Genomic DNA, 26,047 nt, shown 5'->3' on the forward strand with positions numbered 1-26,047 from the left:
TTACCGTGACTGCAATGTCCCGCTGAGGAATTGTACACACCGCGATGCTTCGTGATTGTCACGCAGGGCCCGGCACACACGGGGTTAACACCTGCTGCGTCAATTTCATTTTGCTGCCCAGTATGTCAATTTGTCATCCAGCTGCTTTAAAGGAGTCTGGATTTGAACAGGATGAATTTGGAAATAATCTGTCGGGCACGTGTTAGTGAAGCGAAGCCCCCGCTGTCATATGCAGATCCCATCATATTATGTTCATCTTTATTATTATTGCAACGTCTCATTTTCAGGGCAGTTATTTCGGTTTGGACGGTCTTCTTGGAGATTTTCTGCAGTTCACATTCCTGTCTGGCTCTCTGAACGGGAACGGTAACTTTTCTAGTAATTTCCTGTTCATTGTAAGGGATTACACTGTCCTGATTGCTACCTCTCTCCACATAGGCCTCGTGGCTTTAAGTGCCGAAACGCTGCTAGTGGATCAGCTGAATTTTCCAACCATGGCGTGTTCGTGTTTTTCTTAAATTTTACGCGGGTTTGGTATAAATCCTTGCAATCAGAAAGTTCCTGGTCCGAATCCCACTCCTGCTGTACCTTAAATGACTCGAGAAAGAACACCCTCCTATATAAATTGGTAAAAAGCCGTAAAGCTGATCATCCAATGCTATAAAAATGTACAATAACCACTCATCCTGAGCAGGGATGCGGTAAACTGGAGCCTATGCTCATCCATTCACACACCAAGGGCACTTCAGAGTCACCGATTCACCTGAACTGCATGTCTTCGATCTGTGGGAGGAAACCAGAGCACCCATGCAGAGAAAACCCACACAGGCACATGCAAACTCCACACAGACTGAGCAGGGTTCAACCCCATGTCCTCTTACACCACCAAGCAGCAGCGCTGCTCACTGCATGACTGTGCCACACATTGGAAAAAGTCTCAGGCAAAGACTAATGTTATAAATAAAAAATCAACACTAAGCGCATTGCTAGTCCTTGTGCAATTTGTGTATGTGTGTGTGTCCACGCAGTGTACTTTCTCTGTCGCTATCGTGGTGTCAGTTTGACACGCAGTACAGTTGCATGGATTGCAAACGTCTCGATGACTGTTAAGTGACCTCATTTGGAGCTAATTGATGTCTTTTATAACACAGAATAACCCACCGTGTGACCCCCGAAGCCGGAAGGTATCGATTCCAATTATGTTGGCAACACACATCATCCCAAGCTACGGAAAGTCTTTACCATGAAATACCATTTGTGGTGAGCACTTCCCGTAGTTTGGAATTTTACATTTTTGAGGATAAGCATAAAGCATGAAAGTGTGAATTTTGTGCAGTTTCTATGTTTCGGACAGTGTACCTGTGTAAATACAGCGCAGCTTGAAAGTGTGTGAAGCCCTTGTGTCCCTTAGTTTTACCATAAAATGGGTATTTAATGAGAATCAGTGTTTCTCATGTGCCATAATATGTGTGTAATGACCAGTTCCACATGTTGCTTTAGAGCAAATCGTGCGCGTAGTAGAAACACACAAGTAGTGCAGGTGCAAAAATAAGTGAAGCTCAAGTGTCACTGGTTGATGCAAGAAGGTAAGTAGAGTCAGGTGTGTAAATCAATCATTTGTTAATTTTATACATTCATTTTAAGATTTAACGTTTAGATTTTATAAGTTTATTTTAATATTTTACGCAAGAATAACAATCATCCCTATAGGGTTCACATACTTTCGAGAAGCACTGTATGATTTATAACGAACACATTTTAGATATTGTAATTATTCTTAACAAATGTTTTCCCGTTGTGTCATTACAGTCAGAGGCGACAGCCAGGCACCAAAAGCAACAAATGAACGAATGAATTGATTAAGTGATGACAGACTTTCGTTATTTCTTTTTTATAACGTTACGTTTCTCAATGCAGGGACTTGTGCGACTTCATCACCCAAACACACCGGGACATTCATGTCGTTTAGCTGAGTTGCACAACTCCGTTACGCAACTGCGCCTCAGTCGGCCCTTTGAAAATCCATGCGAGCAAATGGGTTACGGAACGATTTCCAGAACACTTTCGCAAAGCCTTTCGCGCTGTATGTAAACGGATAATGCGGACGTGCGGTATATTGTAATGCAATTAAAGGTCAGAAGGGAAGGAGCGAGCGCGACGCAACTGCCGGAATGCCTTCGGCAGGGAATCTACGATTGGTGCTCTCCATCCCTGGGATTCCCGTGTCCCCTGGCGTGTCCCACCGCCTTCCCTTTGCAGCTGAGTCACTGGGCTCATCGTGGCTTCAAGGCTCTCGCAGTAGTCGCTCTTGGTCCGTAGCACAGGGGCTGTGGAGTTCAGCCAGGGATGACAATGGCGTTCAGCGGACCGGTGTCCCGTGTGCTCATGGGTACTAATGAGCCCTGAGCCCCAACAAACGATCGCTGTCGGGTTTGCACAGCTTGACCGTGGTGAAACGCCGCAGCGCTGTAACAAGGGGTTAATTGTCAGGGTGTCCAAGAGCTCCGATACCCTTTCGAGTCGTATGCTCGCGGGGTGGGGGCGGCCGTTGGTTCTTGGACCCTCAAAGGTTTACTTTTCTCCCTGTAGAACAGAACACGAACACAATAAGCGATGGAAGTGGATACGTACGTTCTAGCAGCAGGCGGTAAATATACACTTTTTTACTTCTAGAATACACAGAGTTCACCCACAATTCGTCACGTCTTTGGTACCCACGACCGGCCATTCTGCTGGCTGAGATCAGATGAAGCTGCAAAATAGCAGTACAATATGTGGCAACCTGCCACCGTCACAGGAGCTGGGACTGACTATGTTCATAAAAAGGGTGTATCATTTTTTTCTGTAACTGCTATTTTTATAGTTTAATGTCTTGTCTGTTGTAATTTGGGTTTTCTTCTTCTTCTTAATAATAATAATAATTATAATAATAATAATAATATTGATATTGATATTATTACTATCACTACTACTGTTGATACGAGTTCTTTTGCCTTTTTTGCTTTGTATATGGAAATAGGAGATTTTTCTGATGCCAAAAAAGTAATTTGATTTAGAATCTTCTGAATAGCCAGAGACAGAAAGAGGAAATGGACAAAGCATTTTTTGAGCCCCCCCTCCCCGAGCAAAACCGGAGAGATAAAAAAGGAGAGAGAGAGAGAGAGAGAGAGAGAGAGAGAGAATGTATTTGGAGGAGGCGTCTGTAGGAGCGGCTGGTTCTGTGGGCACACGTCCCGGACTCCAGATTAATTTCCTCAGTAAATCGTGCCATGGAGCAGCTCAGTGGTGTGAGAGGCAGAGGATGCTGGAAGCAGTCCAGGTCGCCAGGGTGACAGGCGCATATTCATCCTGAGGGAGTTCAGTGTTACCCTAGTAAGAGTTACGGGGCAGGACGGTGTAGCCTCCTTGTCTGGTGCGTGTCGCGGCACGGCAGTGGAACGCACCACGCTCCTGGTGCGGCAGTCCACCTTCCCTCACCTCTCTCTTCCTCTTCACAGGGACAGGACGTATACCTTGTTTTCCACTGTCAGGGTGTCCGAGTACACCAAGCATGGTGATGGAGATGGTGGTGGACGTGGGGTAAAGTTGGAGTCCGAATTCTAAGACAAGACAGCAGAAGCTATATTATATTATATTATATAGTCTTACAATATTGTTATATTATACTGCAGAATCTCTCTTTCATGTATTTGTTCTGAACATCCCAACTACCAGTTCATTATTTTTCTTCCTTTACCTGATGCTTTTCTGCAAAGCAGCATGCAAAGTTAGCTTAGTATGAGTATTCCTTAGCAGTATTTCAAATTTAGTTACCCATTTATTTACACAGCTGTGTAATTCTTACCATGTCAAATCAGGTGAAGAACCTTGATCAAGGCTACAACAGGAGGAGTGGAGATTAAAACCCGACCCTTCGGTTGCAAGGTGGCCTTTCTAACACTGTTACTCTCCACGCTTTGGGGTCAGGGTAACTTTTCCTCCAAACTTCCACACCGTATATACTGTATAATACCTAGTGCAGTCACATATTCTTTATAGTCAAAAATTTGCCTTTTTAATCTTCATACCAGTCCTCATTTAATGTTAAACATGAGGGTTCTCGGCAAGAATTCGTAGCCTCTCAAGCACTATTTCTCTAACTAGAATAAGCAAATTATTCTTATGTGCTTAATGTATGCATTGCAGTTAATTATTAAAAATGCTTTTGTTGTTAGTAAGAATGTGTGTGTGTGTGTGTGTGTGTGTGTAAACCTACTGCTCCGTAACACAACATTAACAGCACGGTTGTACGCTGTTCGCGTTGATAATGTTAACAATGGGTTACAACGATACGACCGAACGCTGTTACGTGCGCTTTTCAAATGCAAAGACGTGGTTCAACTTTTACGGTATACAATGCATAAAATGTGCGTCAAAGAAGCCTTATGAAAGGTATTCTTTTCACACGTTTGCTGCAAATGAACATATTCTGCGGTGCACTGCTGTAGCGCCTCGGACAGGACCTGACAGCGCCCTCCTCCTGCACTCCGGTTGTTTGACCGAGACCTCATGGTTGCAGTGTGCTCATGTCAGTACGGCAGTGCTAATCCCTCAGTGGCGGCTGCTTCCTGATCGGGGCCTTCGGAGGAACATCGCGCTCGCAGACCTGACAATAGCGGAGCGACACAAAGAGCAGGGTGGCGTTTCTCACATCCCGGTGGGCCGAGCGGCGCCTTTGTGCCGCGAAAATGTGAGGAGCGGTAGGAGGGTGCAGTTTTGTTGGCAGCCAGACTAGTACTTAAAGCCTTTTGTGAGCTTCGTTTATCAGTTGATTCCCAGTGTGTGACACGGAGGGACTGTTGGGGCAGAGACCGGGTGAAGGACTGGTCGTGAAATAGAGCAGGTTTGGGGGGAACAAAAAGTGGTCAATAGTGCTCTACGGAGCTATACGCAAATAGCGGTGGACACAGCGAGCTTGCTTGAACGTTGGCGGACACGTCCACCTCGTGATCCCCACACCCGACGTGTTCCACAATACATCAGAAGTTGGGTGAAGGAACAGGCTAGATATTGGACAGGGCGTGAGGTGACGGACCGGGTCGGAGACAAAGGGAGAGACTCGTGGGTGACGCGAGGGAAGTCGGAAGTGCCTGTCACCAAATGGCCTATTTCCGAAAGAGTGTGTGTGTGTGTGTGGAAGGATGGAGATGATGTATGATGTGTACCGAGGCAGAACGTCTAACAGGCAGGCAGAGGGGTCTGCAGCTGCCAGTCACCGGGCTCGGCCGTATTACCAGGAGGTGCCCAGAGCAAGGATGGCGAGAGCACGCCGTCGCTGCGCTGGGAGACGGCCGGGCATCGCTCTTTCCATATGTCTGCCGCGTATTCTCACGCTCCACTTCCTCCCCAAAGTCCGCTCTCCGGAATGGTGTGTTTTTCAGAGGTGCAGCCATCTGTCATCTGCCTGAGGTTTGGCAGCCTGGACCCAGCAAGGATCGATATCTTCACGCATAAATCCTGATAGTCTCTCTATTTGTCTGTCTGTCTGTCTCTCTCTCTCTCTCTCCCACACACACACACACACACATGCACACGGCCAGTAGGAGGCGGAACTGATTTTCACGATTCCGGGACAGATATTCCGTGAGAGATATACGGCGCGCATCTGTTTTGAAGAACGAGCCGCAACAAAACACGAGGCGCTCCGTAGGTGTGACGCCTTTTTTGTCCACAGGTAAAAATGCGTATGCGCTGTGGGAGGACAGTAGCAGAATCCACGGCGTAGGTGTGAATAAATACAGACGCATCCGGTTCTCTTCTAAATAGCTGTTCTCCACCTTTTCATACGGAAGTGAACATCTTACGATTTTTAAGTCGTTATAAAGACAGCATTTGATTTGTAAAGTTGCTCCGCTGTTGCCGCAGGGTCTGTCCATCTACTTGACTTCGAAATGATACATTTTATGCAAGTTTTAGTTATTATTGCCATAAAACAGTGTCGTACGGCCAGAGTTTGAAAAACTTTTTTGTTCCGCTTTCAAGAAGAAAGATGAATCACTGTCCTGCACTCGGTCCAAATATCTGTGCTGAGTCTCAACTCAACATTCCGCTCTCTGTGTCACCTTTACCCTCCTCCCAGTCTGGTAAAACACACAACACGGTCCCACTTTGTTTTGGCTCAGGGTTCTAGGGGAATTCTGCGAATACACAGCCTGTGCTGATTACTCCCGCTGCCTTGTGCCCCACGCGGTCCGGTGACCCTTTCGATTTATAACCCATTCATTGGCCCATATGTTTTTGTAATCTTTTATAAACTCCTACTATCATGCAATACATTTTTAATAAGGAGACCAAACAACAGGAAAATCTGCATCGTTTGAAAATGTTTTTTTTGTATTACTAGTTCGACAGACACTTTCTGTGGGGGTTTTTAGTGAGTCAAGTTATCAGAAATGAGCGACGTCAAGGACTTAACATTGAGGTAGAAGGGCATTGTGTGTGTGTGTGTGTGTGTGTGTGTGTGTGTGTGTGTGGTGGGGGTCAGTACATTTAATGAAGGGGAAATTATAAAGCATGTCCATCCACCCATCAATTCACTTTTAGTAATTAATCTTAATCTTTAAATTATAAGCATGGAGAAGTGCTTCTGGAAACATATTTTTCCCTACTTTTGAATGTGCTTTGTTTATACACCAGGGCATATTTTTTACAGGATTTCACCTTGTTAATCATTGAGCCCCCAGCCCTTTTTAAATCCTGACTTATAAGAACATGAAACACTTAAGAAATACACCCGTTTCCACTAATAACTTTATCATTTATCACATTGTTTACGTAGCAGCTTGTTACTATGTCCGAAAGCCTTTTATTTTTATAATCAAACCATTAAAAAATGTAATTCTGTAATCTGTTACAGATCCCCTAATGTACTAATTATTAGTAATTGATTCTGTTTAAATAAACAAGTATGCCAAGTTTGTAGGAACAAAAATAATATGCATTTCATTATTCCCCAGGCCCTGGACAGGAAAGCATGGATGTATGATACTGCCAGCCAGCTTCATAAGAAACCCCAAAAATGAAAGGGCAAGGTGTCCGGCACAAGCCGACATGTGGAAACGTAATTCTCCTATCCGCCCAACAGGAAAAACATAATTTTTTTTTAAAATTAGGAGATGGCTGGGGTGAGTCATTGCGTCTTTCTTTTCATTTGTGAGGAAATGAGTACCAAGAAAAATTTCTGCAACCTGCGTCGTAAGATAAAACGGGAAAATACCACACTTTCTGTAATGAACGTAAAGACTTAAAAGTTGGAGAGTCTCCAGGTAGCAACACTATTATTGCATTGCTACGTCATGCTTATGTACCATGTGCCGTATTTCCTCACTTTTATTACACCTTTTAACAATTCATGTTATGTGGGCAGTTTTGGAGTACAGGAACTATTATCATTATTATTGTTGTTGTTGTTATTATTACTACTCCAAATAACTTCAGATAGACAGTTATTGATAGGTTCATTGTTTACTCATGTGTACGGACAGTTCTGCTCCTCCTCCCTGCACCGTGTCGGTCCCGTCTTGCCAAATCCACTATTTGCAATAATCAAGTATTTATTCCATGTTTCCTTTGCTGCTGTGCTCAGTGACAGCTCTGAATGTATAACTTGGGGGGGTTGTGTTGTCTGGAACCATCCATGTAAGGTTGAGTGTATGTGGATGTACTGCTTGTTGCCTTTTTTTCAAGATTACACACACACACACACACACACACACACACACACACACACACACACACACACACACACACACACACACACACACATTTTCAGAACCGCTTGTCCCATACGGGGTCACGGGGAACCGGAGCCTACCCGGGAACACAGGGGCGTAAGGCCGGAGGGGGAGGGGACACACCCAGGACGGGACGCCAGTCCATCACAAGGCACCCCAAGCGGGACTTGAACCCCAGACCCACCTGACAGCAGGACTGTGGTCCAACCCACTGCGCCACCGCACCCCCTAGCAAAGGACATATATTTTTTAAAAAATGCTGTTTCTACTTGCATTTACTTTGAAAAAGGCAACTTTAATAGCATTTCTCAACAAGGGTAGATGATAGTGTAGTGGGTTGAGCTGGTGCCTTTGGATGCAAAAGTTATAGGTTTGAACCTCCCTTCCACCTGTCATACCCTTGAGCAAAATACTCACCCTAACATTACTCCAATAGAAGTTGCCTAGCTATCTAAATGGGTAAATAATTGTAAGTTTCATTGGAGGAATGAATCTAATGAAAATTATATAGGGGAGTAGAGTGACTGTATAATGAGCAAATTTGTTGTTTAATAGTACTGGTGTAAATTTTCGGAAGCTGTTATAGTGGATGTTCATTGTATGGGACCTTGTTACATAAAGGCTGAGTGTAATTTCAAATTCGCCTTCAGAATTTTTAGTTTGAAAGATTAACCTACATTATTAGCAATATGGGGGCGCGGTGGCGCAGCGGGTTGGACCGGGTCCTGCTCTTCGGTGGGTCTGGGGTTTAAGTCCCGCTTGGGGTGCCTTGTGATGGATTGGCGTCCCATCCTGGGTGTGTCCCCTCCCCCTCCAGCCTTACGCCCTGAGTTGCCAGGTTAGGATCCGGTTCCCCGCGACCCCGTATGGGACAAGTGGTTCAGAAAATGCGTGTGTATTAGCAATATTTGTAATTTGAAATGCATTGCTTTATTACAGTTTGACCAGTGTTAAATTCTCAGGTTTTTCATTGTAGTGCAACTGTGTTTAATTTCACATACTGCCGGGTTAAACCGAGTCAAAGTCCCACGCAATTAAAATAAAACTGCTTTGGCTGAGGAAAAGCAGCCCGTGTGTCACCAAACATGATAAATTATGTGGCTTTGGTGAGCTGAAGAAGATTGCTTTGACCTCACAGAGCTATACAATGAGGTTTAATTAATCTCTGGGCTCATGTTTACTCTCTATAACCAGGGATTAGAGGGAGAAGGCTAAAATCTGTCAGAGTGGGTTAAGTATAGACATCGGATCTTCTTGTTTTATTGTGGCGGAGCTGCCGGATGAATACTGATCTCCTGAGATCCCTTAACTATCATCTGTCTTTTCTGACGGATGAGTTGTTGGTTTTTATTCTGTAAAAACTTAAATAGAGGCATTTCTTAAACTGGTTTAGCATGGAAGTATGTTAAATTATTTGCAACTCAGGAATGATCAATACATCTTGTAATCATAGAATTAAGATTAATTAGTTGATAGAGTTTACTTTTTAGGACTTGGGTTAACCCCAAGCCAGCCTTTAGGTCCTTGGACTGTTAAATTCCTGGCTGTGCTCAGCAAATAATAATTGCATGTTTTTTTAAAATTTATAAATCATGGCTCAGAATATTTCTTGGAAAAATGGACAATAAAATAAGGAAATAGAGACTCTGATATATGTTATTAACTTTGTTCATATTTACAGCATCAGAACATCCACTTACCGAGCTTACTTAGAATAAAGGCAAAGTGGTTCATAATATCACTTCTATAGCAACAATTTAATAAAACTGGTTTATTAGGGTGGACAAAAACATGCATGTAAAAAGTCCAGCAGCAGGTTTCAAAGATCAAGTCAGGGAGACACTGGGTTAAGTGCTAGGATTGCAGGAGCTGTTTGTTTCCTGGCTTTACATTCCCACCATGGTGTGTGCCACTACTTTACATTCAGAGATAACCTTGAAGGTGTCAGATCCAGTGTCTGTCCCTTCCAGATTAAATATGTGTAAAAATGACCTTGGTTACTGTAACAGGCGCTGAGTCAGACGCTTAAAAGGTGGGGTTTGTGCTTCGCATGGGGTCAACATCCAGCAGGTCACTGTGACATGACAAAATAAACTGCGACTATGCGCTAGACCAGTGTAGACAACACACTAGTACAAGAACAAATCATCATTTGTGTACATGAGTTCGTTATTATTTTCACAGCAATTAAAATTCATATGTATGAATATTTATTTAGTTACATTTAATTAAAGAAGCAGAGGGGGTGTGGTGGCGCAGCAGGTTTGGTTGGGTCCTGCCGTCTGGTGGGTCTGGGGTTCAAGTCCCACTTGGGGTGCCTTGTTATGGACTGGCGTCCCGTCCTGGGTGTGTCCCCCTCCCCCTCTAGACTTATGCCCTGTGTTGCCGGGTTAGGCTCTGGCTCACCGTGACCCCACTTGGGACAAGTGGTTTCGGACTGTGTGTGTGAATTAAACAATTGTTTGAAATTTACATCACTTCTGCTGCTTGTTGTAGAATTCTCGCCACACTCCTGTGTACCTCTCGGTGAAACGATGGGGGGGTAATCTTTGCTGAGCATCTTTGAGATTACAGTGAAATTGCACTAGTGGAATGTGTTCACAGTGAAACCCACACTTATCAGCGCAGGGTTTCAATGCAAATGCCACATTCATCAGCTGCTGACTTTTAGATAGGAATCTTTCTGAGGGATGGACTCTTTAGGGAATGCCAATCATTGTGTCCTCCCTCTTCTATAGTTACTCTTCCGAGCACAAGATAAGAGGCACTGCCACAATGAGGGCAGTAACTAAATATATGGGAGAATGTTGTAAGCCTCCTGGAGAAACAGTATCGCTTTTCCTAACTACTTTAGTTGGGAAATAAATAACTGAATGTATTAAATGGGGGGGTGCGATGGCACAGTGGGTTGGCCCTTGTCATGCTCTCTGGTGGGTTTGGGGTTCGAGTCCCGCTTGGGGGGCCTTGTGACGGACTGGCGTCCCGTTGTGGGTGTGTCCCCTCCCCCTCCAGCCTTACACCCTGTGTTGCCGGGTTAGGCTGCGACCCCGTATGGGACAGGCGGTTCAGATGATGTATTAAATAATTTGTGGAAACTGCTCTGATTTAGCATTTCTGTGTTCACCAGAAGCAAGTGCAAAAGATACATTTATTCATTCAGCTGATGCTTTTCTCCAAAGCAACTTACATGTTTATACAGCTGGATAACTTTACTGGAGTAATTTAGGGTAAGTACATTGCTTGAGAGTACCACAGCTAGAGGTGGGATCCAAGCCTGCAACTTTTGGCTCCAAAGACAGCAGCGCTAACCGTTGGACTACAAGCCGCCCCTAAAAAAGAAAAAAAGCAGGAAAGTCTACAAATCAAATCTTCGACTTTCCATAAGATGACTTCTGCTTCAAAATATGTGACGATTACAAAATAACAGTAGCGGTACTACGTCACAACGTGGGTTTAGTTACACATTTTGACAGGTGGTGTGTAGATATTGTTCGAAGAGACAAACACTCATAAATTCCAGTAAGTTCTGAAACACCAGAGCTTGGAACTGAACCCTGTAAACAGCATAGCTGGGGGATGACTACAATGGAATAAAGTCTCGACATTTGGGAAGGTAAACAGTAAATGAGAACAACATTCTGCATTTTAATAATAAAGCTAAATGTATACATTAGTAGAATAAAGTCCATTTTCAAAACTGCTGAATAATGAAATCGGGAAATGATAAATACGACACCTACTTTTTTCCAAATTACCTGCAGCTGGTGGACTTATCCCTTCACCTACTTTCTGAAAATGACTCACGCATTAATCACTTCAACATTGTATCCCTACAGTGAAGTCACTGTTTTTATACTCTTCTTCAAGTCAGAAATGTTACTGTGAAATTCTACAGAAGCTTTGCTCAGTGGTATATGAATTCTTTTTAAACTAATTCAGTCAATGCACACACACACACACACTGTCTGAAGCTGCCTGTGCCAAGCGAGGTCGAGGTGAACCGGAGCCTAACCCGGCAACACGGGGAGCAAGGTTGGAGGGAGGAGGGGACACACCTCGGACGGGACGCCGAAGCGGGACTCGAACCCCAGACCCACCACAGAGCAGGCCCCAGCCAAACCCGCTATACATATATGTTATATACATAAGAAAGCTTATTAGGGTACCTGAGTGTGTTAAGTGCCCACAGCCCACAGCTCAATGCCACACTGCCTGCTAGACTAGAGTGGAAGAATTACAGTGTCACACAGCACAGCTCACACCAGGAAAACATCAATTATTCATTTTGTGCTTTTCATACCTACTATGTTTAAGTGCTAGCAGAATATCAGGTTATATTTTTGAATTTATTTCAAGATTATGTAAGAAATGTGTATACAGTTCAGCTATTATAAGCAGAATCCTGCTGTACAGACTTTATCAGTACATCTTGAAATGATACAGAGTAATAAGAATATTAATGTAACAGAGTATACTATATAACAGTATAATGATGACGATAATAATAATGATAATAATAATAATAGTGAAACTGTTTCACACATGACAAGAAAACCAGACCAACTAGTACAGAAAAAGGTTATTAATAATCATACAAGAAAGAATCGTGACAGCTCAAAGTAGGTTAAGTTATATTAGTGAGAGTGAATGCCGTCATGAATATACATGTTCACTATAAGTATAAATAGAATCCCAGAGAAGCAGGACATGATTATTATATAACTATATAGCGGGCTGTGCTTCAGTAACCTGTGGAAGAAACACGCAGGGGGGCTAAACCAAGTTGGTTTCACACGGAAATACGTTTTTGCACAATAATACAGTAGTGGCGTCTGAGTCCATTCCGTATTTTCCACGCGCGTGAAACATCATCGGAGCGAGAATAACTTGAGGTTACACGTAAAATCCCGAATTCTGGGAAGGGAATTTCGGTGGCAGCCGGGGGGAGTGTGTGTGTGTGTGTGTGTGAGACGTGTGTGTGAGCTCATTGGTGGAGGAAGTCGTATAAAGGACCGCAGCGTTTCACTGCGCTCAGACGAACGAACGAACGAACGGACGAACGAACGAACGAACGAACGAACGAACCCGCGGACTGGCGGGAGCGCGCCCACTACGACACGGGACACTTAGACACACACACACACACACACACACACACACACACACACACACACAAATACAGACACATACACGCAGGCGCGCGCGCGCAGCGCTTTTTCACACACTTTTCTTCCGCACAAACCGGCAGAAGATGAAGGAGAGGAGAAACACGCAGCCGCTGGTGGTGCGATGCAAGCTGGTGCTCGTGGGAGACGTGCAGTGCGGGAAGACCGCGATGCTGCAGGTGCTGGCCAAGGACTGCTACCCCGAGGTACGAGCCGAGCGCGCGCCCTGCGACACTGACTGCGTGCACGCGGTGCCTGGATGGATATTATTATGAATCCACCGGGATCGATCCCTTTCTTTTCTTGGCATGGAGAGTAACACTTCAATGGCAGGAAGGAATCGCGCAGCTCTGCTCTGCTGCTGCAGCAAATTTACGAATTTAGTGCATCGATTGGGTGGATAGGGAAATAAATATACAGAAAGAAAATGTCATATTATAAGACTGTCTGTGATGTGAGTTACAAGATATGGTATAAATCCCGATTTGTACACCGCTCGGCATGCAATGTGTTTTTTTTACTTGCTCCGCTACGAGCCCAGTTAACAGGTAGTCTCTGCGCAGCTCAGTTCAGCATCAGCTCGCCGTCTTAAAAAATAAATATAGAAAAAAAAATACAGAGGTGTGTGTATATATAGACTAAATATAGATATGTGTGTAGAGCCTAGAGGTTCGCCGTGATTTCTTCTTGCGGACCCATGTACTGTACTTTTTGCCCTCTTCATTCATTCACTCAGTGCTCGCACTGCACTCCACTACTGTCACTGTGTGTTTTCTCTGACGGAAACGTCGCTCTTGAGCTCCAGATGTGGCGATATGAATCATGACGATGACTGGGTAGCTATTATTATGAGAGTAATAACTACAGCACAGGGCACTGCGTGTCTCCCCCCCCCCCCCCAGACGTACGTGCCCACGGTGTTCGAGAACTACACCGCGTGCCTGGAGCTGGAGGAGCAGCGCGTGGAGCTCAGTCTGTGGGACACGTCAGGTGAGCGCCGTTCCGTTCGTTCCGAAGCACCTGGCAGCCTGGCACGTGCCCGCTCGCTGCAGCGCTAACCGTGGTAAAGCGTACCGCGGCCTTTTTTTTTACAGCAGCCCCCGCCCGGCCCCGTCTTTCTGCTCCCTTCGCTCCTCATAGTCATTCTGACGTCGTGCGGTGCGGAAGAACGCGGGTGGCAGCTTTTATGGGAAGAGATGTCTTATTCGAAGCTGCATCGGTCGTGCCAATGAGTTACCGTCAGTGTCAGGGACAGTTACATTAGGAGTGTAGCTGAAGTTGGCGCAACCCTGTTAATCAAAAAATGTGCTCGGAAAAGGAAATGTGCTGGTGCAGTCCTTTCTCAAGGCAGCAGGTGGCATAGTGGTTAGAGCAGGGACTCGCAGTGCCCTCTTGAGCTCCCCGTTTAGAATCTGAATCTGTCTGAGACCGCTTGTCCTGAGCGAGGTCGCGGTGAACCGGAGCCTAACCTGGCAACACAGGGTGTAAGGCCAGAGGGGGAGGGGACACACCCAAGACGGGACGCCAGTGCATCGCAGGGCACCCCAAGCGGGACTCGAACTCCAGACCCACCAGGGAGCTGGACCCAACCAAGCCCACTGTGCCATCACACCCCCCTTTATCCTTAATTATTATATCTTAAATACCATACCCTGCTGTGTAAATGGGCAAATCACACACACACACACACACACACACACACACATTTTCAGAACCGCTTGTCCCTTACGGGGTCACGGGGAACCGGAGCCTACCCGGCAGCACAGGGCGTAAGGCCGGAGGGGGAGGGGAAACACCCAGGACGGGACGCCAGTCCATCGCAAGGCACCCCAAGCGGGACTCGAACCCCAGACCCACTGGAGAGCAGGACCCGGTCCAACCCACTGCGCCACCGCACCCCCTCTCTATGGGCAAATCATGTTAACTTTAATAGGCTTCTTCTCAAAACCTTAAATTATAAGTTGCTTCTGAGTCAGTTGAATGACCATAAATGAAAAGGATTTTAGACGTAATCACTGCAGATGCTCTAGGTGAATAGGGGATTGAATGGTACGCGTTTAGTTTAGTGTCCATTTCTACTACACGTAGTGTGAACGAAAGATTGACGGTGCCTTGAAACTGTTGCAACGGACTGTCCTGGTTTCTGGAAATCCAACTGCAAATTCGTATGCAACCATCACTAGAAAAGATTGCGTGTAAGACATTCAGTTGAAAGTCCCGCCTTCTGCAGCAGCATGAAATGTCATCGATGTCCATACGACATCATTGCAATTATGCATGCAACTCACAGGTTTAATTTACGTGGAAAGAAACTTGGACAGTAAGGATGTTTGATTTAACATGTCCAGCAGAGACAGCGGACAGGCAGCTTCATCAGGAGGCTCTATTAGGATCCGTTATGTTGAAAATGCTTCTTAAATGTAATCTTTCACTCAGAAAATGTTGTCACCGCTTCTGAAAAGTCCAGTCACAGCACACTGTTTCTTAACCTGTGTTCTGGTGACCTTTTATTAGCTATGCTACGCAGAGATTTTTTTCTGTGCCAAATCCATAAGGTTATTTAGGACTGCAGCAGGTGACTTCGTAATATGGAAATGATTGTGGGGAAAAAAACACAACTTTGTTTTACTTACAATTTCAACATTTAAATAAAGAGTAAAAAAAAACATATTGTCTTACATAATTGTTTCAAGGCCGAGTATTCAATTTTCATTGATTAACTGGAGCATTATTTGTTTCAGGGCAGAAAATAAATTTAGAAACATGCCACTTGAACCATTACAGGTGCTCCTTAATGAACACAGATTTGGTTTAACAAACTGATTTTCAGTGTGTAATTTAAAAAAAGAAGAACACGCAACCTGTATTGAGGGTACTGCTAGTGCTGAGAAGCCCTGACTCAGGACTTCTTGCTCTGACAATATTCAGTGAATTGGGCACCAGTGACTCTCTCTCATGCCAACACATTGTTGCCTTAACTTCAGTCAAAGTGTGTGTGCTATAAATGACAGCTGCTCGCTTCTGCACATTATCTTTTCACCTATGAGGGCCATGTGACCTTCACCACTTCAGGCTGTCTCAGACAGAGCTCACTCTAGCATAAAATTCAGTTTGGTTGCCGGTTTTTTCTCGGGACGAAGAATTTGATTCCTCGGAGATTACCTCGGTTGCCGGATTCTGCCCGTACCTTTTACTCTTCCTATCTCTGCTGTCTTATACCACAAACACTTTCAGATGTGATATGGTACGTAGATTAGGGCCAGCTGCGGTGGGTCAGATGGTGGAAGGTTCTCAAGTATGTCTGGCTCTTCTGAGAGCAACAGTAATAAACAGTTAAGGAATAATCTTAAGTGATTATGTCCCCTTTTTAAATCTTTTGTCATCAACTTTACATAACCCGTATAATAGTACGGGGCGGGCTGTACTGGGCTTCTCTAATCCCAGAACCCAAGGCTCCAGGCCTTCTAGGTCTGTGTCTTCGCAATGACCGGCAATTAAGTGGTCATTTTATTGGGAAGAGGGGGTGGCCAGGATGATCAGAGCTGATGCACCATCCAGCGAGATGCCACTGTGACCTTGACCATGCTCCCAACCCTGCAGGATCCGTTTAACTAGAAGCAGTTTAAAACATTGTATAATTTTAAGCGTTGGACTTTTTTGATGTGGGACTTGGCTCTCAGGCTCATTGAGGTGCAGGTCCAGTTTCTTACCTTCTTGATTACTCAGCACATTTGTGTGTACATTTTTATTATGGACAATCGAAACCAGCGGCTCCCTGCGCCTTCTATTTTGGCTTGCGTTCACATACTTAACTGCGGTATTTAAGGGGAGATTATGTGAAATACTAACATTAAAACTATACTGCTCATTGCATTTAACCACTCAATGAAATGTAAACCAGCACTCAGTGCTCATTTTAAAGCCTGTTGACTATGGGCCAGAACTACTGCGTGAACCTGAGTCCTTGTTCTGCTTGCTGAAACAACCCCAGCCTCCTTGATCCACGAGGCTGAATGTATGGCATTTTTCTTTCAATATTTACAAGACTTTGCAAGATATTTTTTTGGTTCTGTAACCATTGATTCACTGCAAACGCTATATATTAATCGGTGAAGCTTCTAAAGAAAAGAAGAAATCGTGGATAATTCATTTAAGGTATTGAAATGGTTCTGGGTGATGGTGGTTCAAGCTCCTCATTACTTGGTCAAAACTGGGTTAACCAAGTCAGCCTGATAGTTATGGAGAGTAATACTCAAAACTCATTGTACCAGGTCAGATGAACATGGAAAAAACTAGAATGCAAGCAGTGGTGTTAAATACAAAGATACTTGAAGTCCAAGAGTCCTTCGTTTACATTTAGCTGACACTTCACTCCAAAGCAACTTACAATGTTAAGGTTACAATTATTTACCCATTTTTACAGCTGGGAGGAAATTAGGGTAAGTACCTTTCTCAAGGGTACAACCATCAGAAGTGGGGGTTTAACCTGCAACCTCTAGATCCAGAGGCAGTAGATCTAATCACTACCCTACCAGCTATCCTTGTTTCTTTCCTGGGTTTGCGACTTAAGTTCCAAAGTAAGACGTACGTACAAATTCTTCTACCATCAACACGGTTTTCCAAGAGAATCTCTGATGTGCCGTGAACCGTTGGGAAAGGGTTCTTCAGATGTTATCGAAGCATGTGTCCCTCTTCGTTTCACTACGTCGCACTAGTATAGAAACAGTGCCGGTCCTCCTCCTCGCGTGTCATGGTTTTGTTCAGTTGCTCGGGCTTTTCAGAGCAGTGTTGAGCGGTCACTTGTTACAGCTCTCGTTAAAGAAGCTCTCGATGATTGATCTGTGCGGCCGCATCGAGGTACGCCGCAGTCGTACCCTGGGTGGGGGAGGAGCGCGGTTGAAGAAACGGGTCGATTTGGTCTTTCAAGCCAGCTGCCCGGTGGATGTGGGCATGTCTGGACATGCAGGAGGCTCACGTTGTCTATGGGGGGCGTGTCCTATGGAGCACATTACCGTCTATTGTCATGGGTCTTTATCGGCGACGCCCGCGGATGCGCTGCTCTGACTACATTTCAAAACATACTCCGGTGAAGGTGTATGCGTGACAAATCACCATATTAAATTTCATTCGTGCACTCGAGCCTAAAATGACAGAGCAGCATGACTACTAAGTCTTTATTCCCGTCCTGTTTTGAGAGGGTTTTCAGCAGCGGCTTATTGATTGTTTCATTTGTTCAAATGCAAGCGCTCACAGGAGATGTATTTGTGTTACCTTTGTTGGTCATAATTATTTTGAAAGCACGCTAGCGATTCACACCCTTTATTGGGCGTCTGAATCTGCTCGGGTGACAGATTAGTCAGTCGATTAAGAATGGTGCAACCAGACGACACCGCACACCTTTTGTCCGCCCCGCTGCCTGGATTCTGGGAGTTGTAGCGCTCAGCAGCTCTATCTTCTGAACCTGTAGCAGGAGAGTCACCTCGGGATAGAAACTGTTCACTGAGAAAGGAGATCCCATCTGGGATCCATGTGGGAGTTTGAACAGCGTCCCATTATAGCAGAGATTGGGGGGGGTGGGGGGTCACATGCCATTTCTATTGTCTCGGGAGGTTTGCTGGCCTCTGCTCCTTCACCTCCTGTTGGCCTTGGTTCTATTTTGGTCTCCAACTGTCCTTGGCTTTCATTACCCCCCGCACATGTTTTTGGGCTGCCTGAGGAGCACGCTTTAATCTCCAAGATGATTTAAAGGTGTAAGGTCTGTAGTGCCAGGAAACCGACCACCAGCGGGGCTTTGGGAACCGTTCGGCACTGAGCATCTCTTCTCCTGTGGACCGTGACCACATGCGGGGCTGGGGGCCAGTATAGCTGTATGAGTGTGTGTGTGTGTGTGTGTGTGTGTGTGTGTGTGTGTGTGAGAGAGACGAGAGACCGATGCATGCTTCACCCTAGCAGCTCAGCGATGGCACCTAATAGCAGAATAAAAAAATATTAAAACATGCCATGGATTTCTGAATCTCATGTCGGTCATTGCTCATATCGGTCACGGTTATACAACGGTCCTGTTTCTCTTACTCTTTCACTGCCCCGCAAAGGCGCACCACGGCCGTGATTCAGCAGAGCTCTTCCAATTTGCGGTGCATGTGTTTTTTTTTTAAAACATACCACCTACATTTTTTTTTTTCTATTGATGCATGTAGAAAACCTCCAAACTGTCTGCCAGCATTGCTATGGAGACACGAGCGAAGCACTGACTCCAGTCTTTTGTTTAGGTTAAGAGCTGGCCGAGGAACGGCCGTGTTCGGTGTGTCACCGTCGGTCTTTTTTAAAATCCCATTACTGTGAACGTTATAAAGACGAGTCGTCGAGACGCCGACCTCTTATTACCGTAGTGATAATGAGTTGTCAGTACGACTTTTAACCTTTTTTACTTTTCTGCATCCGCTGTCTATTTCATACTTTATTTATCCTCCTGTTATTGCAGTGTCATCTGTCACAATTTGGTGGTATGTGTGCTGCTGTAGCCTCCTGCAGCTTTCTCCAGGATCAATAAAGATGTCTTTCTGTCCTCCTATCTGTCTCTCTATCTATCTGTTTTTTTATTCAGCATCCTTCCACTTGGAAGTAATAAAATGTATTGGCTGGTGCATCTCTGCAGAACAGATGACACTGCTCATCTCTTGCCGTTCGCAGTAGACGCTTGCAGCATCTTCTCACCGAAGTCACGTGTGACCGCGCTCGCTGTCGACCACAGCTGCTGTACCCGCACGTCTCCGTCCCTCTCGAACAGGCAGATTGCGCAGCAGCGTGTGTTACCTGAAACGAGGTTCTCTCGCTAAAGAGACGGATGACACTGATACAAGTACCATAGAGTACCGTAGAGTACCTTCAAGGCAGTGTACTATCCCTGCTGTACGCCAGCCGTGTTCTGCACCACTTCAGTTTTTCTTAATCCCGTCCGAGTGTTAGTGAATGATGAAGCGATACACTCTCAGCGTGAAAGTTTATTTCTCTCGTAATTAAGCTTCAGAGTAGCTAAGAACGGCTCACAGCCGCACGCTTTCACAGTAAACTGACGATGGAAAGCTAAACGGTCTGTGTTTTCTTCTCCACCGATCGGTTTGCTGCAGCGCTTCGCTTCTCGGTGTTCTCATTCCAGGGCTGTTGGGTGTAGGAAAGACACAACAGGTTCCATGGCATGTCTCCAGGGAGCTGTGGCTCCTTAGGCAACACTGCACTACTCCAGTGTGTGTGTGTGTGTGTGTGCGTGCGCTCACCCAGCGCTCGTAAACCACAGCAACGGACTGAATTCCTGTACTTGGCCACATTTTTAAAGGGCAGGGTTAGACAGTGCAGCAGGATTCTGTATGTTTGTGAAAATGCTTTCCCGAACATGATCAGCGTGTCCACACACACACTGCACGGTGGCATACCTGATACTCACAAGGCTTTCGATTCTCAGGAGGGCTACCTTCAAACTCTGACACCGGATTTCATGTGGGATTGCGCTTAAATTAAGGGCTGGTGGGTTATTATGGGAAGAGAATAAAGGAGGCCAGTGAGAGCTCTGCTTCTGTGTGTGTGTGTGCGCGGGCACGCGTGCTAATGAAGGGATTTCTCTAGCAGTGGGCGGATGGGTGGGTGTGCAGCTGCATCAGGAGATGGTTTCGATCGGTGGGTAAGGGAAGCCTATGCGGAGAGGTGGGCGGCACGCAGGACACAGACGGTGCTTTCCAAGGCTGTTGCTGTGGTAACTGGGCGACTGCCGGTGCACCGCGCGCGGGGGACGGGGCACCTTGTTTTAAGGATCTGCAGCGAGTGGGAGCAGACACGGGCCCCCGGCCGCTCAGAAGCGGTTGTGTAATCCCCTGCTCGGCCGTGTGGATGAGGAGGTGGATCGCTACCTCGCCCGGAGTCTCACGGGGGGGACTCCTGGCGCTGAGGAGCTGAGTAGAGGAGTAGGCCACTTCCGGTCCTGACCGTTTCCAGGCTTTGTCTTGGCTTTCCTCTTATGGGGACTACATAAGGTTTTCTTCTCGAGCACTTCGCTCAACATGCTTTATTAGAACAACGTAGGATAAGTACCATACTTAAGGGTACTAAGGCAGGAGGTGGGATTCAAACCTACAACCACTGGGTCCAAAGACAGCAGCACAAACCAATACATTACCAGCTGTCCCCACAGCAGAACCGATGTCAATCTGTACTTCAACTGTTCACGTTCACTTGTACCCTAGGTTCCCCGTATTACGATAACGTGCGGCCCCTCTGCTACAGCGACTCAGACGCGGTTCTCCTGTGTTTCGACATCAGCCGTCCAGACACCATCGACAGCGCTCTAAAGAAGGTAATTGAACTCTCGAGTGACAGTTTTACTGCTGCGGGAAGCGTGATAACAGGCTTCTCGAACCGTGCCCGTTCTACTCACAGGCACCCCGCCTTTCCCTGCCGGTCCTCTGTGACTCAGATCACTTTAAATTGGGTGTAATGAATCCCAGCCGTTGCAGATAAGGTGGATTTCTATCTGTGCAATTGAATGGAGGGACCTATTGCCATCATGAATTTGTAATGCATAGGAACATGGCCATTAAAGTAAGAGGGCCATTAAATAAAGAGGCTTTCAAATTAACATCTGAATTTACAATTCGCTGCTGCATTCAGTGAGTGGGAACTTGATGCGGCAATGTTGGGTCTTATGTGGCATTTTCATTTCTTGCTATGAGAACGTCTACATTCACTTTTCACAGTTACAATTTTTTTTAAATTAGTATCTTTTTCGTTTTTATACCATGCTGCTCAGATTTCATGTTATTATTAATGTGCAGCTTAGCCGACATCACAAGAGTATGTTACACTGACCTGACACTTTTCTTCATACTGTTAAGCTGCTTACAGTTATTTACTCATTTATATGTTGTTCAGTTTTTACTGAGCCATTTAGACTAAGCACAGTATTCAAGGACACTACAGCTGAAGATGGGATTCGAACCTCTGACCTTTAGGTGGACAAGCAGTAGTGTTAACCACCACACTACCAACTGTCCCACTACTTCATAGTTTCTATTCCTATGGGCAGGTATTGTAATGGAAGAGTGTGTAATACATACATTTACATCACTTAAGGGTGTTTTTTTCAGTAGTGGGGATTGGAGTTTGAACCAGCAACTTGCAGTGCAGTTTCGATTAGGGTACGCGGAGTAGTTTTTTTTACCTCATTCCCGAACGCATGCATACCGGTTGCACCCTGACTTGTGTGCATTTACCCGGCTGTGCTCGATCTCCGCAGTGGAAGACAGAGATCCTGGACTTCTGTCCCAACACTCGCATTCTCCTCATCGGCTGTAAGACAGACCTGCGCACGGATGTCTGCACGCTGATGGAGCTGTCTAACCAGAAGCAGACACCCATCTCCCATGAGCAGGTGGGGCCAAACTGCACGTTGGGCAACATGCTTCCAGTTTGCGCATTCATCCCTTTGCTGCTTTCGGTGACCATTACATTTACATTTATTCATTTATCTGACACTTTTCTTCAAGGCGACTTACAGCGTGAAGCCACCTACAATTATTTAGTCATTTATACAGCTGTGTAATTTTACCGGAGCAGTTTGGGGTCAGCGCCTTGCTCGAAATTGCTATAGCAGCAGGGGAGACTTGAACCGGCAACCTTCAGGCAACTCCCCCTGCTGCCGGACACCAGATACTCTTAGCAGTGCATCGTATGCTTGGTAATTTGTGTCAGTCTGGGCCCTTGAGTTCGTAGCGGCTGAACTGAGCCAGGATCGAGGACTAAGACGCGCCCTTCTCTTCCATCCTCGTGTTGCAGGGCTCAGCCTTGGCCAAGCAGCTGGGTGCCGAGGCCTACCTGGAGTGCTCCGCCTTCACCTCGGAGAAGAGCATCCACAGCGTGTTCCGCACGGCTGCCCTGGCCTGCCTCAACAAGCTGCAGCCCGCCGGCAAGTCCAGCCCGGCACGCCGCCTCTCCAAGAGACTGCTGCACTTGCCCAGCCGCTCCGAGCTGCTCACATCCACCTTCAAGAAGGAGAAGGCTAAGAGCTGCTCGGTGATGTGAGCAGCCCAGGTGGTTCGGGTTGTGAGGCACCGGCGCTTGGCTTCACCCGTAATGAAGGACTCCCTCCCCAACCCCACCTCACGCTCCAAATCGCTTTGAAAAACCGGACATCCGTCGCCCCTAGTTCCTTCATTTCCCCGGTGCATATCGTGACGGTGGGGGCCTGGCTCTTTATTTATGTTTATTTATTTGCTTTAATCTGTATTTAACTGTCACGGTTTTATCCACCTTCCGGAGCTGGAATTTAGTGAAAACTCTGGCTGCCGTGGGATATACGCACCCGTTCGACAAAATCAGAGCAGGGTAACGTACCTGCTCCAAGTGCAATTTGGACACATAATGGCATTCATATTTCAAAGGCAATTTAGTGTGCGCTTGGTGATGTACAACGTCGCTATCTGACATTTGGCTGTTCTCGTGTAAAAACCTTATCTCATGTACACAGGATATGCCCCACAGGTGCCGATGAGTAGACCGCTGTGGGTGTTTCTCCGCATTTTCGCCCTAGTTCGGCACTGATCATTTTGGCTATACAGAGCAGAGGGAGTTGGGTCCCCCACTCCGCATAGGTACCAAAAAATCCCCGACAACCCTCGGTGATTTAGGCCCATCCTTATTCCCGCCTGCAAAACGATAACAGCTGCAACGCACGATCTGCACACGCTATTAGTCACGTATAAAAAAGGCTTTGTGTGTTTACCTGGGGCTGGTTGTGTTTTACCGGGGCTCCTGCATACATTTCAGTTTATAAGAACAGACAGATGTGGTGTACACCCCACCTGCTTCCCCGACTTGGGGAAAATGATGAGCAGGACTGTACAAACTTTCAGACTCACCAGCAGTGGTAAAAACAGGCGTTGACATGGCTTTTGCCTTGAGCGCGTTTCTACACCAGCGCCCGTGTCAATGAATGCTTCATGTGGGGAGACCTGTCCACCGGGCACCTCACATGTCACTTCTGCTCAGATCACTTGGGCAGGGTGGAAAGACGTGTGGAAGTCAGAGAGGCGCCAGCAAGGGAACACAACCAACATGAATCTGAAATGGTCACGGCGCTGTCTCTTTTTACCTTGGCATTTGTTATTTAAACGGCTCCGTATGGGCAACAGGAGGTGCCGATTCACACTGGCAGCAGTGGCAGTGCCGTGTGGTTGACAAGGGACCCTTGAAGAGGTTGATTGGCTGTTTGGCGCTCCAACAGCTTTGCATCTGACAGAGCATCAGATCAAGGGATGGCAAGCAAGTGTTTAAATCCATTTCCTACTGGAGAGGCACATGGAAAGCTGGTACATTTTCTGTACTGGAGTAAAGAGGAAGATTATCTTTGGGACTGGGCTGCAGAGGGATATATGATTTGAAGCCACTTTCTGAAAAATATGTTTTCTGATCCAGTAGGAATAAGGACTTGAGCTGAGTTTCAGATACATGTGCACACAACCTCACATATTTTTGTTGCACTATCATGAATTTGTCTTTGTACAGTCATCAGTACTAAGTCACTATATAAAGTGCTGCTTGAAAGTGTGTGAACCCCTCATGTCCCTTAGTTTTACCACGAAATGGTTATTTACATTTATTCATTTAGAGACGCTATTCTCCAAAGTGACTTCCAACAAACTCTTATGTAGTGTTAACAGCCCATATCTTATTCACCAAGGTGACTTACACTACATACAGTGAGATTTATTTAATGAGAATCAGTGTTTCTCATGTGACACAGTAGGTGTGAAATGACCAGTTCCATATGTTGCTTTAGAGGAAATCGTGTGCGTAGTAGAAACACACAAGTAGTGCAGGTGTAAAGGTAAGTGAAGCCCAAGTGTCATTGGTTGAAGCAAGAAGGTAAGTAGAGTCAGGTGTGTAAATCATAGTTATTCGTTCATTTTATGCAATCATTTTAAGATTTAACATTCAGATTGTATAAGTTTCTTTTAATATTTTATACAAGAATAATGACCCCCACCTATAGGGTTCACATACTTTCAAGCAGCACTGCAGTTCCCGGAAAAAGCATTTTGTTTGTGTTTTATGCCAGTAGGCTGTGTGAGTTTTTCCGTTGCACAGAAATAAGATGACGCTAACGATTTTCTTTGTCTCTATACACTGGTATTAATGGAGTGGCGACTGATGGTGGATACGGTTGATGGAGAAGGCAAGATAGTCACTGAAACAATTTAGAATTTAAATTTTTAGTCGAACCCTTCTGCTGCTGGAATTGCTGACTTTTTGCATTATTGAAACACTCTTTGTTGATGCCGTTATATTTCATGAGATTCAGATTCAAATTTGTTCCCTTCTTGCCACTTCAGCTTCACCGCCCACCATACATAGTTTTGTTGATGTGTATGTTTCAGGGATGGGGGATGAGGGGTTGGGGAGGTTATGTGTTGGAAGAGGGCTTGAGTGTGCAAGTTGAGAAGTTTGGGGATAATGAAGTACAGGCTGGTCCTGTCCAAGGTTACTTTTCCGTTTTAACTTTTGAGCTCAAGTCATTGCTTGGAATTTAATTTCCTTTCCTATTTAGTTTAGTCTTGCACTGAAATTTTCACTACTTGGAGCTGTTGACAGCCTCTTGAACTTGTTACTTCAGGAAGCGATTTACACAGGTTGTAGTTCTACGGTGATGCACTGAACTCCTCTGCGTTGCCTAGCAACGGTGCAGGAATGGTGGTCTGGGACTGTCTCTTCGTTACCAGACCATTCCCTGGTTTAAAGGAGGGAGGGAGGCATCTCACCTCTTCGTTGTAGCATCCAACATACCACTTCTTAAAGTAATGGCTGAGAAATGACGGAACCTCAAACGGTTTATTTCTTTGACTTTGGGTTGTGACCCAAATCCAGACATGTGGGATAAACGGTTTCAGAACATTCACTGCACAGGCAGCCATTGCCCACAAGCTGTTTCCTTGAAACTCAACAAAAGTGCTTGCCGGCATAACCTGGATGTACATATCATGTTTTGTAATCTTTGTAAAACTTATGAAAGAACATCGGTGGAAAATAATATCAAGTTAAAGAAAAGGATGACAAGTGTGTAAAAAA

At 45.6% G+C, this 26,047-nt stretch overlaps 1 protein-coding gene across 1 annotated transcript; it reads left to right on the plus strand.

The window, feature by feature from the left end:
- The first annotated feature begins 12,815 nt into the window (after positions 1 to 12,815).
- LOC108939061 (rho-related GTP-binding protein Rho6) lies at positions 12,816 to 24,556 on the plus strand. Its single transcript, XM_018760172.2, has 5 exons — positions 12,816 to 13,143; positions 13,840 to 13,927; positions 21,172 to 21,281; positions 22,221 to 22,355; positions 22,760 to 24,556. Exons 1-5 carry the CDS (start codon positions 13,024 to 13,026, stop codon positions 23,003 to 23,005), a joined length of 699 nt encoding a protein of 232 aa, XP_018615688.1. The 5' UTR covers positions 12,816 to 13,023; the 3' UTR covers positions 23,006 to 24,556.
- The last annotated feature ends 1,491 nt before the right edge of the window (positions 24,557 to 26,047 follow it).

The sequence above is a fragment of the Scleropages formosus genome, chromosome 19 (assembly GCF_900964775.1).
Source record: "Scleropages formosus chromosome 19, fSclFor1.1, whole genome shotgun sequence".
NCBI classification, from domain to species: Eukaryota; Metazoa; Chordata; class Actinopteri; order Osteoglossiformes; family Osteoglossidae; genus Scleropages; species Scleropages formosus.

Excerpts from the sequence above, each read along its gene's own strand:
- LOC108939061 (XM_018760172.2), top strand. The coding sequence starts at position 13,024 with ATGAAGGAGAGGAGAAACACGCAGCCGCTGGTGGTGCGATGCAAGCTG. Across the intron at positions 13,144-13,839 it reads CCAAGGACTGCTACCCCGAG|ACGTACGTGCCCACGGTGTT; the intron begins GTACGAGCCGAG and ends CCCCCCCCCCAG. Across the intron at positions 13,928-21,171 it reads CAGTCTGTGGGACACGTCAG|GTTCCCCGTATTACGATAAC; the intron begins GTGAGCGCCGTT and ends CTTGTACCCTAG.